At 58.6% G+C, this 11,928-nt stretch overlaps 3 protein-coding genes across 7 annotated transcripts; 2 read left to right on the top strand and 1 right to left on the bottom strand.

Annotated features, from left to right (window-relative positions):
- Positions 1-3,726, bottom strand: LOC105758775 (uncharacterized). 3 transcript variants are annotated; one of them, XM_032744886.3, is made up of 3 exons: positions 3,244-3,726; positions 1,485-1,559; positions 1-899 (listed from the first exon to the last, which is right to left on the bottom strand). In XM_032744886.3, the coding sequence occupies exons 1-3, from the start codon at positions 3,449-3,451 to the stop codon at positions 73-75; spliced, it is 1,110 nt and encodes a 369-aa protein (XP_032600777.3). In that variant the 5' UTR covers positions 3,452-3,726; the 3' UTR covers positions 1-72. The 3 variants fall into 3 exon arrangements, with proteins under 3 accessions (XP_032600777.3, XP_032600778.3, XP_032600779.3); XM_032744887.3 differs by having other exon boundaries at positions 1,485-1,568; positions 3,292-3,726; XM_032744888.3 differs by having other exon boundaries at positions 3,292-3,726.
- LOC115491454 (E3 ubiquitin-protein ligase RNF212B) lies at positions 3,719-8,403 on the top strand. 2 transcript variants are annotated; one of them, XM_030259554.4, is made up of 11 exons: positions 4,459-5,717; positions 6,103-6,155; positions 6,257-6,331; positions 6,426-6,541; positions 6,838-6,886; positions 7,010-7,085; positions 7,191-7,236; positions 7,324-7,375; positions 7,448-7,496; positions 7,816-7,847; positions 8,218-8,403. In XM_030259554.4, the coding sequence occupies exons 1-11, from the start codon at positions 5,618-5,620 to the stop codon at positions 8,278-8,280; spliced, it is 711 nt and encodes a 236-aa protein (XP_030115414.4). In that variant the 5' UTR covers positions 4,459-5,617; the 3' UTR covers positions 8,281-8,403. The 2 variants fall into 2 exon arrangements, with proteins under 2 accessions (XP_072775821.1, XP_030115414.4); XM_072919720.1 differs by lacking the exons at positions 6,257-6,331; positions 6,426-6,541; positions 6,838-6,886; ... (4 more) ...; positions 7,816-7,847; positions 8,218-8,403 and having other exon boundaries at positions 3,719-5,717.
- A 348-nt stretch (positions 8,404-8,751) lies between these two features.
- On the top strand, positions 8,752-11,698 carry ASB8 (ankyrin repeat and SOCS box containing 8). 2 transcript variants are annotated; one of them, XM_030259529.4, is made up of 3 exons: positions 8,752-9,144; positions 9,990-10,141; positions 10,783-11,698. In XM_030259529.4, the coding sequence occupies exons 1-3, from the start codon at positions 9,006-9,008 to the stop codon at positions 11,413-11,415; spliced, it is 924 nt and encodes a 307-aa protein (XP_030115389.4). In that variant the 5' UTR covers positions 8,752-9,005; the 3' UTR covers positions 11,416-11,698. The 2 variants fall into 2 exon arrangements, with proteins under 2 accessions (XP_030115389.4, XP_030115388.4); XM_030259528.4 differs by having other exon boundaries at positions 8,755-9,144; positions 10,037-10,141.
- The last annotated feature ends 230 nt before the right edge of the window (positions 11,699-11,928 follow it).

Below are 11,928 nucleotides of genomic sequence, written 5' to 3'. Positions count from 1 at the left end.
TGGTGCCACTGTCCCTCAGGGCTGGAAGAGCAGGCAGTGCCCCATGTCCCCATGTCCCGGTGCCACTGTCCCTCAGGGCTGGAAGAGCGCGCAGTGCCCCATGTCCCCATGTCCTGGTGCCACTGTCCCCAAGGGTGCGAGGACAGTGCCCGGCTGTCCCTGTGCCCTCTCCTCAGCGTTCTCCCAGGGCACGAAGAGCGGGCGGTGTCCCCGGCGGTGCTTCCTGAGCGCGGCGCTCTGGGCGAAGCAGTCCCCGCACTCCACGCAGATCAGCGGCTCCTGCCCGCAGCCGCCCGAGGCCCCCGCGGGCCCCTCGCCCTCGCCCCCCGCCCGAGGCCCCTTCAGCGCCCTCGGGGCACCTGCGGGGTGGGCGCAGCGGCGCGGCCGCGCTGCCCCCGGCCCGGCGTGGGTGCGCTCGTGCTTGATGAGGTTCTTGCTCTGCGTGAAGCTCTTGCCGCACTCGGCGCAGCCGTACGGGCGCTCCCCGGTGTGAATGCGCTGGTGCTGGATGAGGTTGGAGCTCCAGGAGAAGCTCTTGCCGCAGTGGCCGCAGCTGTAGGGCTTCTCCCCGGTGTGGGTGCGGCGGTGCTGCACCAGGTGCGAGTTCTGGGAGAAGCTCTTGCCGCACTCGCCGCAGGTGCTGGGCCGCTCGCCCGTGTGCGTGCGCTGGTGCCGCAGCAGCTTGGACCAGTGGCTGAAGCTCTTGCCGCACTCATTGCAGATGAAGGGGCGCTGGCGACCCCCGCCCCGCCGCCCCCCGCCCTCCTCGGAGCCCCCCGGGGCCGGGGCGGGGGTCCCGCGGGGCGGCGGGGGGCACAGGGGGCTGTGCGGGATCACCGTGCGGGTGCTCTCGTGCGGCAGCACCTCGGCCTCGCCGTCGCTCACGATGCCGCCATCGGCTGGGGGTGAGAGCACAGAAGGGGCTGGACATTTATTTTATTCCTAAAACGGGCTGGGCCCCCTCCCCGAATGCTCATTGCGCACTAAAAGGGTGCCTGGAGCCCCCTCAGAATGTTTGCTGTGACCCCAAAGGGGCTGGGACCCCTCCCCAAATGGTTGTTGTGACCCAAAAAAGGGGCAGGGCCTTCTCCTCAAATATTTATTGAGCCCTGACCCAAATGGTCATTGTGACCCAAAAAGGGACTGGATCCCCTCCCCAAATGCTCACTGTGCCGCAAAAAGAGGCTGTGCCCCCTCCTGGAGTGTCTTGGAGCTCCCCAAAAGTACCTGAAGGCCCCCAAAATTCCCCATACCCCCTTCCTGGGGGGTCTGGAACCCCCTCAACAGTGTTTTAAGACCCCCTGAAATGCCTCTACCCCCCTCCAATGGTGTCTGGAGACCCCCAGAAGTGCCTTGAACCCCATCCCAAATGCCTCTACCCCCTTCTAGGTGTGTCTGGATCCCCCCCAGAATTTCCTGTACCGCCTTTCTGGGTTACCTGGAACCCCCCAACCCCCTCATCCACTTTTGGGGTCCCCCCTCACCAATGAAGACCACGTCCCCCTCATCCGAGTCCTGCAGCTCCACCACGTCTGGCTCGTCCTGCTCCATGGGGGCTCCTGCGGGGACTGCAGCGTCAAGGAGGGCCCTGAGCACCCCAAAACACCCCAGGACCCCTCTGTGCAGCAGAAACCCACAGCCGCCCCCCCCATTCCAAAGGACTGTTTGCATCTTGGCTCCTGCTGTATCCCCAAATTTCTCAGGGTGACTCTAAAATCCTCCCTGTGACCCCCTCAATTTCCATGTACCCCACCCAAATCCTTCTGTGTTACCCCTCCAAATCCTTCAGGGTGATCCCAAATCCCCTCATGCCCTCCTAAGTCTCATCCCCCCGAAAACCTCTCTGCCCCCCAGCCCATCTGTTCCCCCAAATCTCTTCATGTCCCCTCAAATCCCTCAGTGTAACCTCAAACTCCTCCATGTGACCCCAAATCCCTCTGTGCCTCCTCAAATATCCCTGTTCCCCCTAAAAATCCCTTTGTGTCCCTCAAAATCCTTCTGTGTGACCCCAAATCCCTCTGTGTCTCCCCAAATCACCCTGTACTCCCCAGTTTCCCCCTCATCTCTCTTTGAGGGTCTCGGGGGGGTCCTGCAGCTGCTCCAGACTCAGCCCCCAAAATCCCAGTGCCCCCCAAAATCACCTGGGACCCCCCCAAATCACCCAGGCTGCCCCCAAATTACTTCCAGTCCCCCCAGATTTGCTCCCCCCACATTTAGTTTTGGGAAGGGGGCACAAAAGAACAACGGAGCCCCAGGAACCTTCTCCAAAATTCATCCCCCACCCCAAATCGAATACTGGGGGGGACTCCCAGGTTCTTTTTTGAGGGGTCCCCACTCTCTTGCCCCTCATTCCAGAATGGTTTATCCACAGTCCGTCCCCCCATTCAAATCCAACATGGAGGCAACCGAAATTCTTGGGGGGAGTCTCACAAATTTTTTGGAGGGGATTTTTCCCACTCTCATTCCTCCCCACCTTCTGCCCCCAAACCAGCGCCTGATCCCTCCTCCCAGGCCCAAATCCATCTCCCCTCCCATCCCAAATCCAAGACGGAGGTTATCCACAACTGCAGGAGGGACCTCCCAGATTTTTGTGAGGGTCCCTACTCTCCTTCTCCCCTCTATTCCAAACCTAAAAACAGCACCTCCCCCCTCGCCTTCCATTGTCGCCCCCTGCCATCACCTCCCCCTCCCCAAATCCAAGACCGGGGGTATCCCCAATAGGGGAGGAATTTCCTAAATTTGGGGGGGGTAGGAGTGTTCGCCGCTCACCTTCTTCCATCTTTTCCAACCCTACAAACGGCGCCTCTTTTCCACCGCCCACCCCCTCTGGCTACAATCCATCGTTCCCCTTTATCCCTGGAATCTCCAGTCGGACGTCGGGGGGGATCTCCCAGATTTATTTTTTTGGGAGGGGGTCCCCCCGCTCTCTTCCCTGCCCTTTCCATCCCTGAAACCCGCCGTTCATCCACATCGCCCCCGCCCCAAATCTTTTGCCACCCCTCCGCCATCGCCTCCCCATCCCAAATCCAAGCCCGGGTTTATCTCCAATTGTGGGGGGAAAGGGGGTGTCCTCCCAAATTTTTTTGTGAGAGGGTTCCCACTCTCCTTTTTCCCTCATTCCCAGCCCCAAAACGGCTCCGCCATTGCCTCCCTCATCCCAAATCCAACATCGGGGTATCTCAAATTGGGCGGGGGGGGGATCTCCCCAATTTTTGGGGGGTTGTCTCCGCTCTTTCCCCTTACCTTCCCCCCAAAAACGGCGTTTCGCTCTCGCCGCGCCCCCGGACTCACCTCGGCGGCTCCGCGGCGCGGGAGGGGCCGGGGGCGTTGCGGAGGGCTCCGGGGGTGGCTCCGGGGGTCCCGCCGGGCTCGGGGCTGCGGGGGGCTCGTGCCGGGGGCGCCCCCCGGGCGCCAGGCGGGCGCGGGGCCGGGAACAGGAAGGCCCCGTCATCCCATTCCCCGCCGGATGCACCACTGGGAAAAAAAGCGGGGAAAAAACGCTGGGAAAAGTGGGGAGGAAACCTTGGAAAAACGGGAATTTGGGCGAGGGGAGCCCCAAGGGGGGGAAAGAAAAAAGGGCGAGCCCCAGCAGGGACACCCCCGAACCGCCCGGTTTTGAGTGGGGGGCGGGGGGATTGTGCGAATTGCCCGAATTGTTGGGGGTTTGTTATTTTTGGAAGGGGGATATTTTCCAAGCGGGAGATGAATCTGGGGGGGACGGGCAGGGTGGGTTTGTGGGGACTAAGGACAGGGCACCCCCCAGACTTCTCCCTCCCCCCTTCCTGCTTTGTGTAACGGCAGCGACGCGTTTCCTGTCCCCCCGGGAATTAAAAATGGTTGGAATTACGCAACGAGGGCGGAGGGCTCGGCAGCGGCATCCAGGGATTCCGGGAACAGCGGGATCGGGGCTTCGGGGTGTCCCTTGCGCACCCCAAATCCCTGAATGACCCCCCCAGAGGGTTTTATTGGGGCGTTTCCTGCTCCCGCCCCCGGGAATCAAAAATGGTTGGAATTACACAGTGATGGAGCACAGGATCCCGAGACAGCGGGATTGGGGGTAGCGGGATCACGGTTTTGGGGTGGCCCCTGTGCCCCCCAGATTCTCCCTCACAAGGGCCTGGGAAAGCATTTCTCCCCCCCCCCCCCCCCCCATCCCTAGAATTAAAAATGGTTGGAATTGCACAGCGGGGCCAGAGGGTTCAACAGTGGCATGGAGGAATTTTGGGACCGAGTACTGATAGGATTGCGGTTCTGGGGTGCCTTCTGCATCCTCCAAACCCCGAGACCCTCCCCCGATATTCTGGGGGTGCTTTTCCTGCCCCCCAAGCCCCCAGTTAAAAATTGTTGGAATTATGCAACACAGCCAAAGATTTAGCAGGATTTAGGGATTCTGGGAGCATGGAATTGTAGGATCAGGGCTTTGGGGTGCTCCCCCTGCACCACCCCAAAACTCTGATCCCACCAATATCTCCATCTTGGTGTCCTTATCCCCATCTGCCCCCATAGGTCCAGATGTTGCTGTCCCCATCCTGATGTCCCAATCCTGGTTTCCCTGTCCCCATCCAAGTGGCCCTTTTCCCCCTCATTATTTCCCACTTTTTTCATCTCTCCCCTTTCTTGCTCTTTTTCTCTCCTTTTCCTCCACCATTCCCCGTCACCTTTCCCACCCTTTTCCCCCTCACGTTTCCCACCCTTTTTTCTCCCATGTTTCCCACCCTTTTTTTCCTCCCTTTTTCCACCCTTCTTCCTCCCATCTTTCCTGCTGTTTTCCCCCCTCACATTTCCCGCCCTTTTTCTTTTTTACTGCCCTTCCCCTGCCTCAACTTTCCTGCCCTTTCATCCTTCACATTTCCCGCCCTTTTTCACCTCACATTTCCAACCCTTTCCCCCACATTTCCGTTCCTTTTTTCTCTCATCTTTCCTGCTGTTTCTTCCCCTCACTTTCCCCCTCACATTTCCCGCCCTTTTTCACCTCACGCTTCCCAGCCCTTTCCCCTTCCAATTTCTGACCCTTTCCCCCTCACATTTTCGACCCTTTCCCCCTCACATTTCCGACCCTTTCCCCCTCACATTTCCAACCCTTTCCCCCTCACATTTCTGTCCCTTTTTTCTCTCATCTTTCCTGCTGTTTCTTCCCCTCACTTTCCCCCTCACATTTCCTGCTCTTTTCTCGCTTTTACTGCCCTTCCTCTGCCTCAACTTTCCTGCCCTTTCATCCTTCACATTTCCCGCCCTTTTTCACTTCACACTTCACAGCCCTTTCCCCCTCAAATTTCCGACCCTTTCCCCTTCAAATTTCTGGCCCTTTCCCCCTCAATTTTCCGACCCTTTCCCCCTCACATTTCCGACCTTTCCCCCCTCACATTTCCGTTCCTTTTTTCTCTCATCTTTCCTGCTGTTTCTTCCCCTCACTTTCCCCCTCACATTTCCCGCCCTTTTTCACCTCACGCTTCCCAGCCCCTTCCCCCTCACATTTCCGACCCTTTCCCCCTCACATTTCCATCCCTTTTTTCTCTCACCTCTTTTTCCCACCCTTTCACCTTTTTCCCCTCACCTTTCCCCCTCATTCCCTCGCAGACTTTCACGTGTGGAGGCAGCTCCTCACCCCGGCCCCGCCATGGACTGGTTCCACTGCAGCCGCTGCTTCCGCCAGGATGGCGCCCGGTTCGCCATCACCAACTGCGGCCACATCCTGTGTGAGGGCTGTGGGGGCACAGGTAAAATGGAGGCAAACCCCCAATTTAAACCCTTAAAATGCTGAGAAAGGGGGAAGTTTCCTCCAATTTAGCCCCTAAAATGAGAGGGAAAGGAGGGGTCACCTCAACTCAAGCAAATAAATAATTGAGGGCTCGGCCCTCAATATAAACCCCTAAAATATCAGGAAAAGAGGGTTTCCCCTCGATTTCTGTCTTTCAAATTATGGAAAAAGGACGATTTTCCCCTCAATGTACACCCTTAGCATTGTGGAAATGGAGGATCCTGCCTAAATTTAAAACCCTAAAATGAGGGGCAGTGGTCCATTTCCCTCAAGGAACAACATTTTGGAGACTTTTAGACATCTTTTTCCCTCACTTTTCTGACTTTTTTCTCCCCCTCCTACAGATCCCTGCCCAGTCTGTGGTGCTGCCTGCCGCTACCTGCCCCTGTCCGAACAGGCCAGTGTCTGCCATGTTGTGCCCCAGATCCCCTTCCCACCCTTTTCCCTTCCCGTTTCCCAACCTTCTTCCCATCCTTTTGACGCCCCCATGCCCAACAGATGCGCCCACAGGAGAAGGTTTTCTTCAAGAACCCGGCGGCCATCGCCCTCAAGCACCTTGACCAGATCACGCAGGTGAGGAGGACACAGGTGGTGAGGGATGAGCTTCCACCACTGTCCCCAACCCCACACGCTCAGGGGGTTCAACGCGGTGACCCACATCCCCCAGGTGTGGCGGTTCCAGACAGCACAGGTGCAGCTTCTGCTGGACTTGCACCGGGACAGAGCTCAGCGGGCGCAGGCACAGCTGGACAAGGCCAGAGAGGAGCTGAGGGAGAGGACGAGGTGAGGGGGATGCCATGGTAGGGGGTTCACACCTCCATATTGGGCTCCTCTGAGCATATAGGTGAGGCAGCACCCCTTGGTCAACATCTTGATGAGAGTCCTCATCCTTCTGGCCACTTTTTTGGGAGGGTTTACCCCCCCTTGGCTACCACACTGGTGACAGGATGTTCTGCCATTCGTTGCCATCTTGGTGAGCTTCCATCCCTTTGCTCTGCCCCCCTCAGCTTCCCTATGGAGGGACCCCCACCCCAAATGAGGGGAATTCCCACCCTCCATTAAATCCTCCCCCTTCCCAGGGAGCTGGAGTCACTTCGCCGGGAGAATGAGGAGCTGCGCCGCATGCAGGTGGCCCCCAAAATCCCCCTGCCCCTTCCCTGGCCTCCAAACTGTCCCCAAAGCCCCCCTGGCCCTTTGCTCACCCTCGAAACTGTCCCCCTAAACTTCCCCCACCCCAAAACTGCCCTCCAGATCTCCTCACAGCTCTCCCCTGCCTGGCACTGGAGCAGCCGCACCAGCACCCCCCGTCCCTCCCCTACACAGTCAGGTAAGCGCCCCCCAAATTTTTAAGGGGGTCTTCCACACCCTAAAACACCTCCCCATCGTCTCCTTGCTCATAGGGGTCCTCCCAAATGTTCCATCTCCTTTCCAGTGACCCCCCAGCCCCGCCGCCGGCAGCTCAGCAGTCAAGTGGTCAGGTAAGGGGGGGAGGGCATCCTGAATTGGGATGGGGGTCCCTCAGTTGCACAGGGGGGTCCCCCAAACCTCCCGCCTCTCTTTTGCAGCCGCTTGCCCCCACTGGAGCCCCCTCAGTCCCGCAGCACCCTAGGATGGCAGGTGACACCTCACCCCAAATGGGGGCCACCACAAATCAGGGCGGTTCCCATAATGGTTTGCTCTCCCCCACAGGTTGGCATAGCCTACAGAAATTCAGGGACCCCTCTGGCCTCGGGCATGGGTGAGCGACCCCAAATCCTACAGGATTTACCCCAAAATAATGCCCCAAGCCCCGCCCTTCAGCTCCAAGCCCCACTCCCTTTCCTCATCTCCGAGGAGGGACCCTAAAAGCTCTTACAGGGCTTCAAACCCCCATGGTGTGACCCCAAACCACTGATATCTCCTGGTATCTCCCCATAGGGACCCCAAACCCCCACGGAAGGAGCCCAGAGCTCCCCAAACCCCCTGCAGGACCCCAAGGCCTCCCAGAGAAGTCCCTCAGTCTGACCCTGATCTTTGGGGTGACCTCAAAAACCTCTAACACCCCTTTTCCCTCCTAGTGCCCCCCCTGGCTGGGACAAGCGAGGGACAGGTACAGGGGGCACTGGGAGGAACTGGCAGGAGACTGGGATAAACTGGGAGACACGGAGAGGGGAATCTGCAGGGACTGGGATAAACTGGGAGGGGATATAGGGAGCCCCAGGAGGGACTTGGGGGCACTGGGAGGGGGTTACTGGGAGGACTGGAAGGGGCAAGTGGTTAATGGGAGAGAATTTGGGCTCCTGGGAGCACTGGGAGGGGGTGTTTGGGTTACTGGGAGGGGGGCTTGGTGATACTGGGAGCACTGGGAGGACCCCCCCCCCAAATTCGGTAAGCAAGCCCCCCCAGAATTCAGTAGCCACTCCCCAAAATGAGGTAGCCACCCCTAAATTAAGTAGCCAGAACTATTCTCCTTGACACAGGGCTCTGCTCTGCGGCTGGCGAGGGGCGGGCGCTCCCAGTGGGATCTCAACCCACGGCCATAAAGGACAAACACGGACCTCTGACGGGACCCGAGGCTCCTGGACAGGAGCTCCGGGCCTTCCCTGGAGTTGGCTGGAGGCAGAAGAAGCTAAAAAGGAATTAAAAGAATGCCAATTTTGGGGCCATTTTGGGTCCGTTTGTGTGGCCGGGGGGGGCGGGAGGGGGGCGTGGCCTCCACAGCGCCGCCCCGCCCCCGTACGGTTCGCGGTTGCAGTGCTGCGTTCCTATTGGTTGGTGTCTCGGTGTGGGCGTGGCCTAGGGGAAGGCGGGATACGGGGGAAAATCTTGGGAGGTTACGAGAGGGTCTATGGAGGAGGGGGCGGGCCTTCGTGAGCTCAGGAATGCGCGGATTGGTGGAAATCCGGTAGGGGGCGCGGCTTAAGGGCGGCCGGTGCTGGGGATTGGAGGAACGAAACAGAGGGGGCGGGGCCAGCGGGGGCGCCGGAGCTGGATTTGCGGCGAGGGCGGCGGGGCGGGGCACCTGGCGTGACGTCACTTCTGGTTCGCGGCGTTTCCGCGTCCTGCCGGGGCCGCCGCTGATCCCGGAGCGCCCCGGGAGCGGCTCGGGCCCCCCGAACCGCCCCGGAACCGCCCCGGAACCGCCCCGGAACCGCCCCGGATTCCTCCGGAACAGCCGCGGCTCCACCTCCGGACTCTCCTGCGGCTCGGCTCGGTCCGGCCCGGGCCGCTCCCTCCCCGCCGCGGGGCTCGGCGGGCCCGGCCGGGGATGCCGCGGCGCGGCCCGCGCCATGTGGTACATCATGCAGAGCATTCAGAGCAAGTACTCGCTGTCCGAGCGCCTCATCCGCACCATCGCCGCCATCCGCTCCTTCCCGCGGGACAACGTGGAGGATCTCATCGGCCGGGTGAGGCCCCGTGCCCGGGACATCCCGAGCCCTTTCCGGCCGGGCCGGCCTGCTGGAGTCCCCCTGATAGCAAAAGGGATTTGGGGTTAAAAGGAAAATTAAGCTTAGTAGGCCCTGAAAAAAAAAAAATACCCTGGGTACATGTAGGCCTTGTACTTTGCTAGAACTGCACCTGTGTAGCTAGTACAAGATAAATGACATAATTGTTAGATGTGATGATTGTTTAGTAATTAAATAGAATTACTGCTTAAAAGTAAGAATAATCATGAGAAACTATGGTCAGGGGCCTAAGAAAGATCACGAGAAACTCATGCCAATGTATACAATAGAACAATAAAAGTTTAATAATTAACATGTAAGTTATATAAGGATAGAATATAAAATAGGTTCAGCTCGAAAGCCGTGTCGGAGTCAGATTTGGGTCTGTACCCCTGATCCCAGAGCTCTCAATAAAAGCACCTGCAGATAATCATGTCCGTGACACCCCAGGACTCCGGGTCCCTCTGACCCGAGCTGTCCCCGCCTGTCCCGCTCCCTGCGGAGCCTCCGTGGGGAGTCTGGAGGGGTTTTTGGCCCCCGAGAGGGGAAGATCAGGGCATCTCCGGGTGGTTTAGGGACTCTAGGCTTTTCCTTCCACCCTCGGGACCCCCGGGGCTCTCCGGGCACCGTTTGGTGTCGGTGAATTGGTGAAACACAAGCAGGAGCTGGGATTAAGGCCGGGAGCATTCTCACAAACGAACCCACGGGATTTCTCTTAATTAAACCTTTCTTGACGGGATGGGAAGGGCAGGGAAAGGGTGGGATTTGCTGACCCCGGGATCTGTGTGATTTAACCCTTTCTGAAGGGATGGAAAGGGGGGAGTTCCTGACCGGGGGTTCCTCTGCTCCGCAGGGCGCCGATGTGAACTGCCTGCACGGCACCCTCAAACCCCTGCACTGCGCCTGCATGGTGGCTGATGCCGACTGCGTGGAGCTGCTGCTGCAGAAAGGAGCTGAGGTAAAGCTTGGGAAAAACTGAAAACAGGTGGAAAATGCCAAGAAAAGAAGCACGGAAGGCAGGAGGAGCTGATAAACAGCTGGGGTTAGAGCTGGTGTGTTTAAGTTGGATTTTGGGAAAAAGTTCTTCCCGCAGAGTGTCATGGGGCAGAAGCTCCAGGGACTGGGGTTTGGACAAGGCTCCCAGCAAAGTGGGAGGATTTTTTTGTGTCCTGTGCAGGGTCAGGGCTTGGATTTGATGATCTTTGTAGGTCTTTTCCAGCTCAGGATATTCCATGGGCTTGTATCCCCTCACAAAGTGGCGCCAGGGGAAGGTTCCTTGTCCCAACAGGGAGGGAGTTCTTGGGCTGAGATTTTGGGAGCGGAGGAAGAATTAAAACCTAAATTTTGTGCTGAGCTGTTGGGGAGGGCGAGGAAGGAGAATTAAAACCTAAATGTTTGCACTGAGATTTCAGGAGGCTGGGAAGGAGGAATTAAACCCAAAATTTGCTGGATTTTTTTACCCCACTTTCCCATGGCTGCTGGGCTAAAACCCTTCCTGATTTTCCCCTGCATTTGGGATTTGCATTTGGGATTTGGGACTGTGACTCTTCCCTTGCTGCGGGATCCAGCTGACCCCCAAACTGTTTTTTTCTCCCCCAGGTGAACGCCCTGGACGGCTACAACCGTACAGCCCTTCACTACGCAGCAGAAAAAGATGAAACCTGCGTGGAGATTTTGTTGGAGTACGGAGCCAACCCCAACGCCCTGGACGGCAACAAGGACACGCCGCTGCACTGGGCGGCCTTCAAGAACAACGCCGAGTGCGTGCGGGCGCTGCTGGCCAACGGCGCCCTGGTCAACGCCTTGGACTACAACAACGACACCCCCCTGAGCTGGGCGGCCATGAAGGGCAACCTGGAGAGCGTCAGCGTCCTGCTGGACTTCGGCGCCGAGGTGCGCGTGGTCAACCTGAAGGGGCAGAGCCCCATCTCGCGCCTGGTGGCGCTGCTGGTGCGGGGCCTGGGCACGGAGCGCGAGGATTCCTGCCTGGATTTGCTGCACAGAGCCACGGGACACTTTGAGCTGCGCAAGAACGGGAGCCTGCCCTGGGAGGTGGCCCGGGACCCGCAGCTGTGCCAGCGGCTGACGCGGCTGTGCTCGGCGCCGGGCACGCTGCAGGCGCTGTCGCGCTACGCCGTGCGCCGCTCGCTCGGCCTGCGCTTCCTGCCCCAGGCCGTGCAGCAGCTGCCGCTGCCCGCCTGCCTCAAGGAGTACCTGCTGCTGCTCACCTGAGGGCGGGACACCTGCCCTGCCCCGGGGGGAGGTTCCCCGCTCACTTTGTGACTTCCCAGGTTCCTCTCCGTGGTTTGTGTTCCCCTCGGCCACCCCGGACCCTGCTGGCGCCTCACACTGCATCCCTTTCCTCCCCTGTCCCCTCCATTCCTCCCATCCTCTCACACTCCCTCCATCTCCTCCTCTCTGTTCCCTCTTCTTCTCTCCCTGTCCCCCCTCTTTCACTCTCCTGCAATGAACAATATCCCTCTGATGGCAAATTATATCCCAGCTGTTGGATTAATCTGGTTTTCCCCTTTTTGTTTGGGTTTTTTTGCCTTGCAAAAAGAAGGTTTTAAGGGAAAAGTCTCCTCTGAGGAAGGACCCAAGGCAAGAAATGGTGGGTTGGGGTGCAGAGTAATCTGTGGGATGTGTTGGCTGAAAATCAAAGATCCAGGTGTTTGTCCAGCATGGAAAGTGAAGTTCTCCCTGTTTATCCATAATTTTATGTTGCATCAAGAGTGAAACCACTTC

This window comes from Taeniopygia guttata, chromosome 29 (genome assembly GCF_048771995.1).
Source record: "Taeniopygia guttata chromosome 29, bTaeGut7.mat, whole genome shotgun sequence".
NCBI classification, from domain to species: Eukaryota; Metazoa; Chordata; class Aves; order Passeriformes; family Estrildidae; genus Taeniopygia; species Taeniopygia guttata.
The sequence above is the reverse complement of the archived record's forward strand: the minus strand, read 5'-3'. Positions and strand labels throughout refer to the sequence as shown.

Coding starts and splice junctions, on each gene's coding strand:
- LOC105758775 (XM_032744886.3), bottom strand. CDS start 3,451: ATGACGGGGCCTTCCTGTTCCCGGCCCCGCGCCCGCCTGGCGCCCGGG. Junction 1,560..3,243: donor ACGCCGTTTTTGGGGGGAAG/GTAAGGGGAAAG, acceptor CAGTCCCCGCAG/GAGCCCCCATGGAGCAGGAC. Junction 900..1,484: donor GGGGGACGTGGTCTTCATTG/GTGAGGGGGGAC, acceptor TCTCACCCCCAG/CCGATGGCGGCATCGTGAGC.
- LOC115491454 (XM_072919720.1), top strand. CDS start 4,705: ATGTTTCCCACCCTTTTTTTCCTCCCTTTTTCCACCCTTCTTCCTCCC.
- ASB8 (XM_030259529.4), top strand. CDS start 9,006: ATGCCGCGGCGCGGCCCGCGCCATGTGGTACATCATGCAGAGCATTCA. Junction 9,145..9,989: donor TGGAGGATCTCATCGGCCGG/GTGAGGCCCCGT, acceptor CCCTTTCTGAAG/GGATGGAAAGGGGGGAGTTC. Junction 10,142..10,782: donor TGCTGCAGAAAGGAGCTGAG/GTAAAGCTTGGG, acceptor TTTCTCCCCCAG/GTGAACGCCCTGGACGGCTA.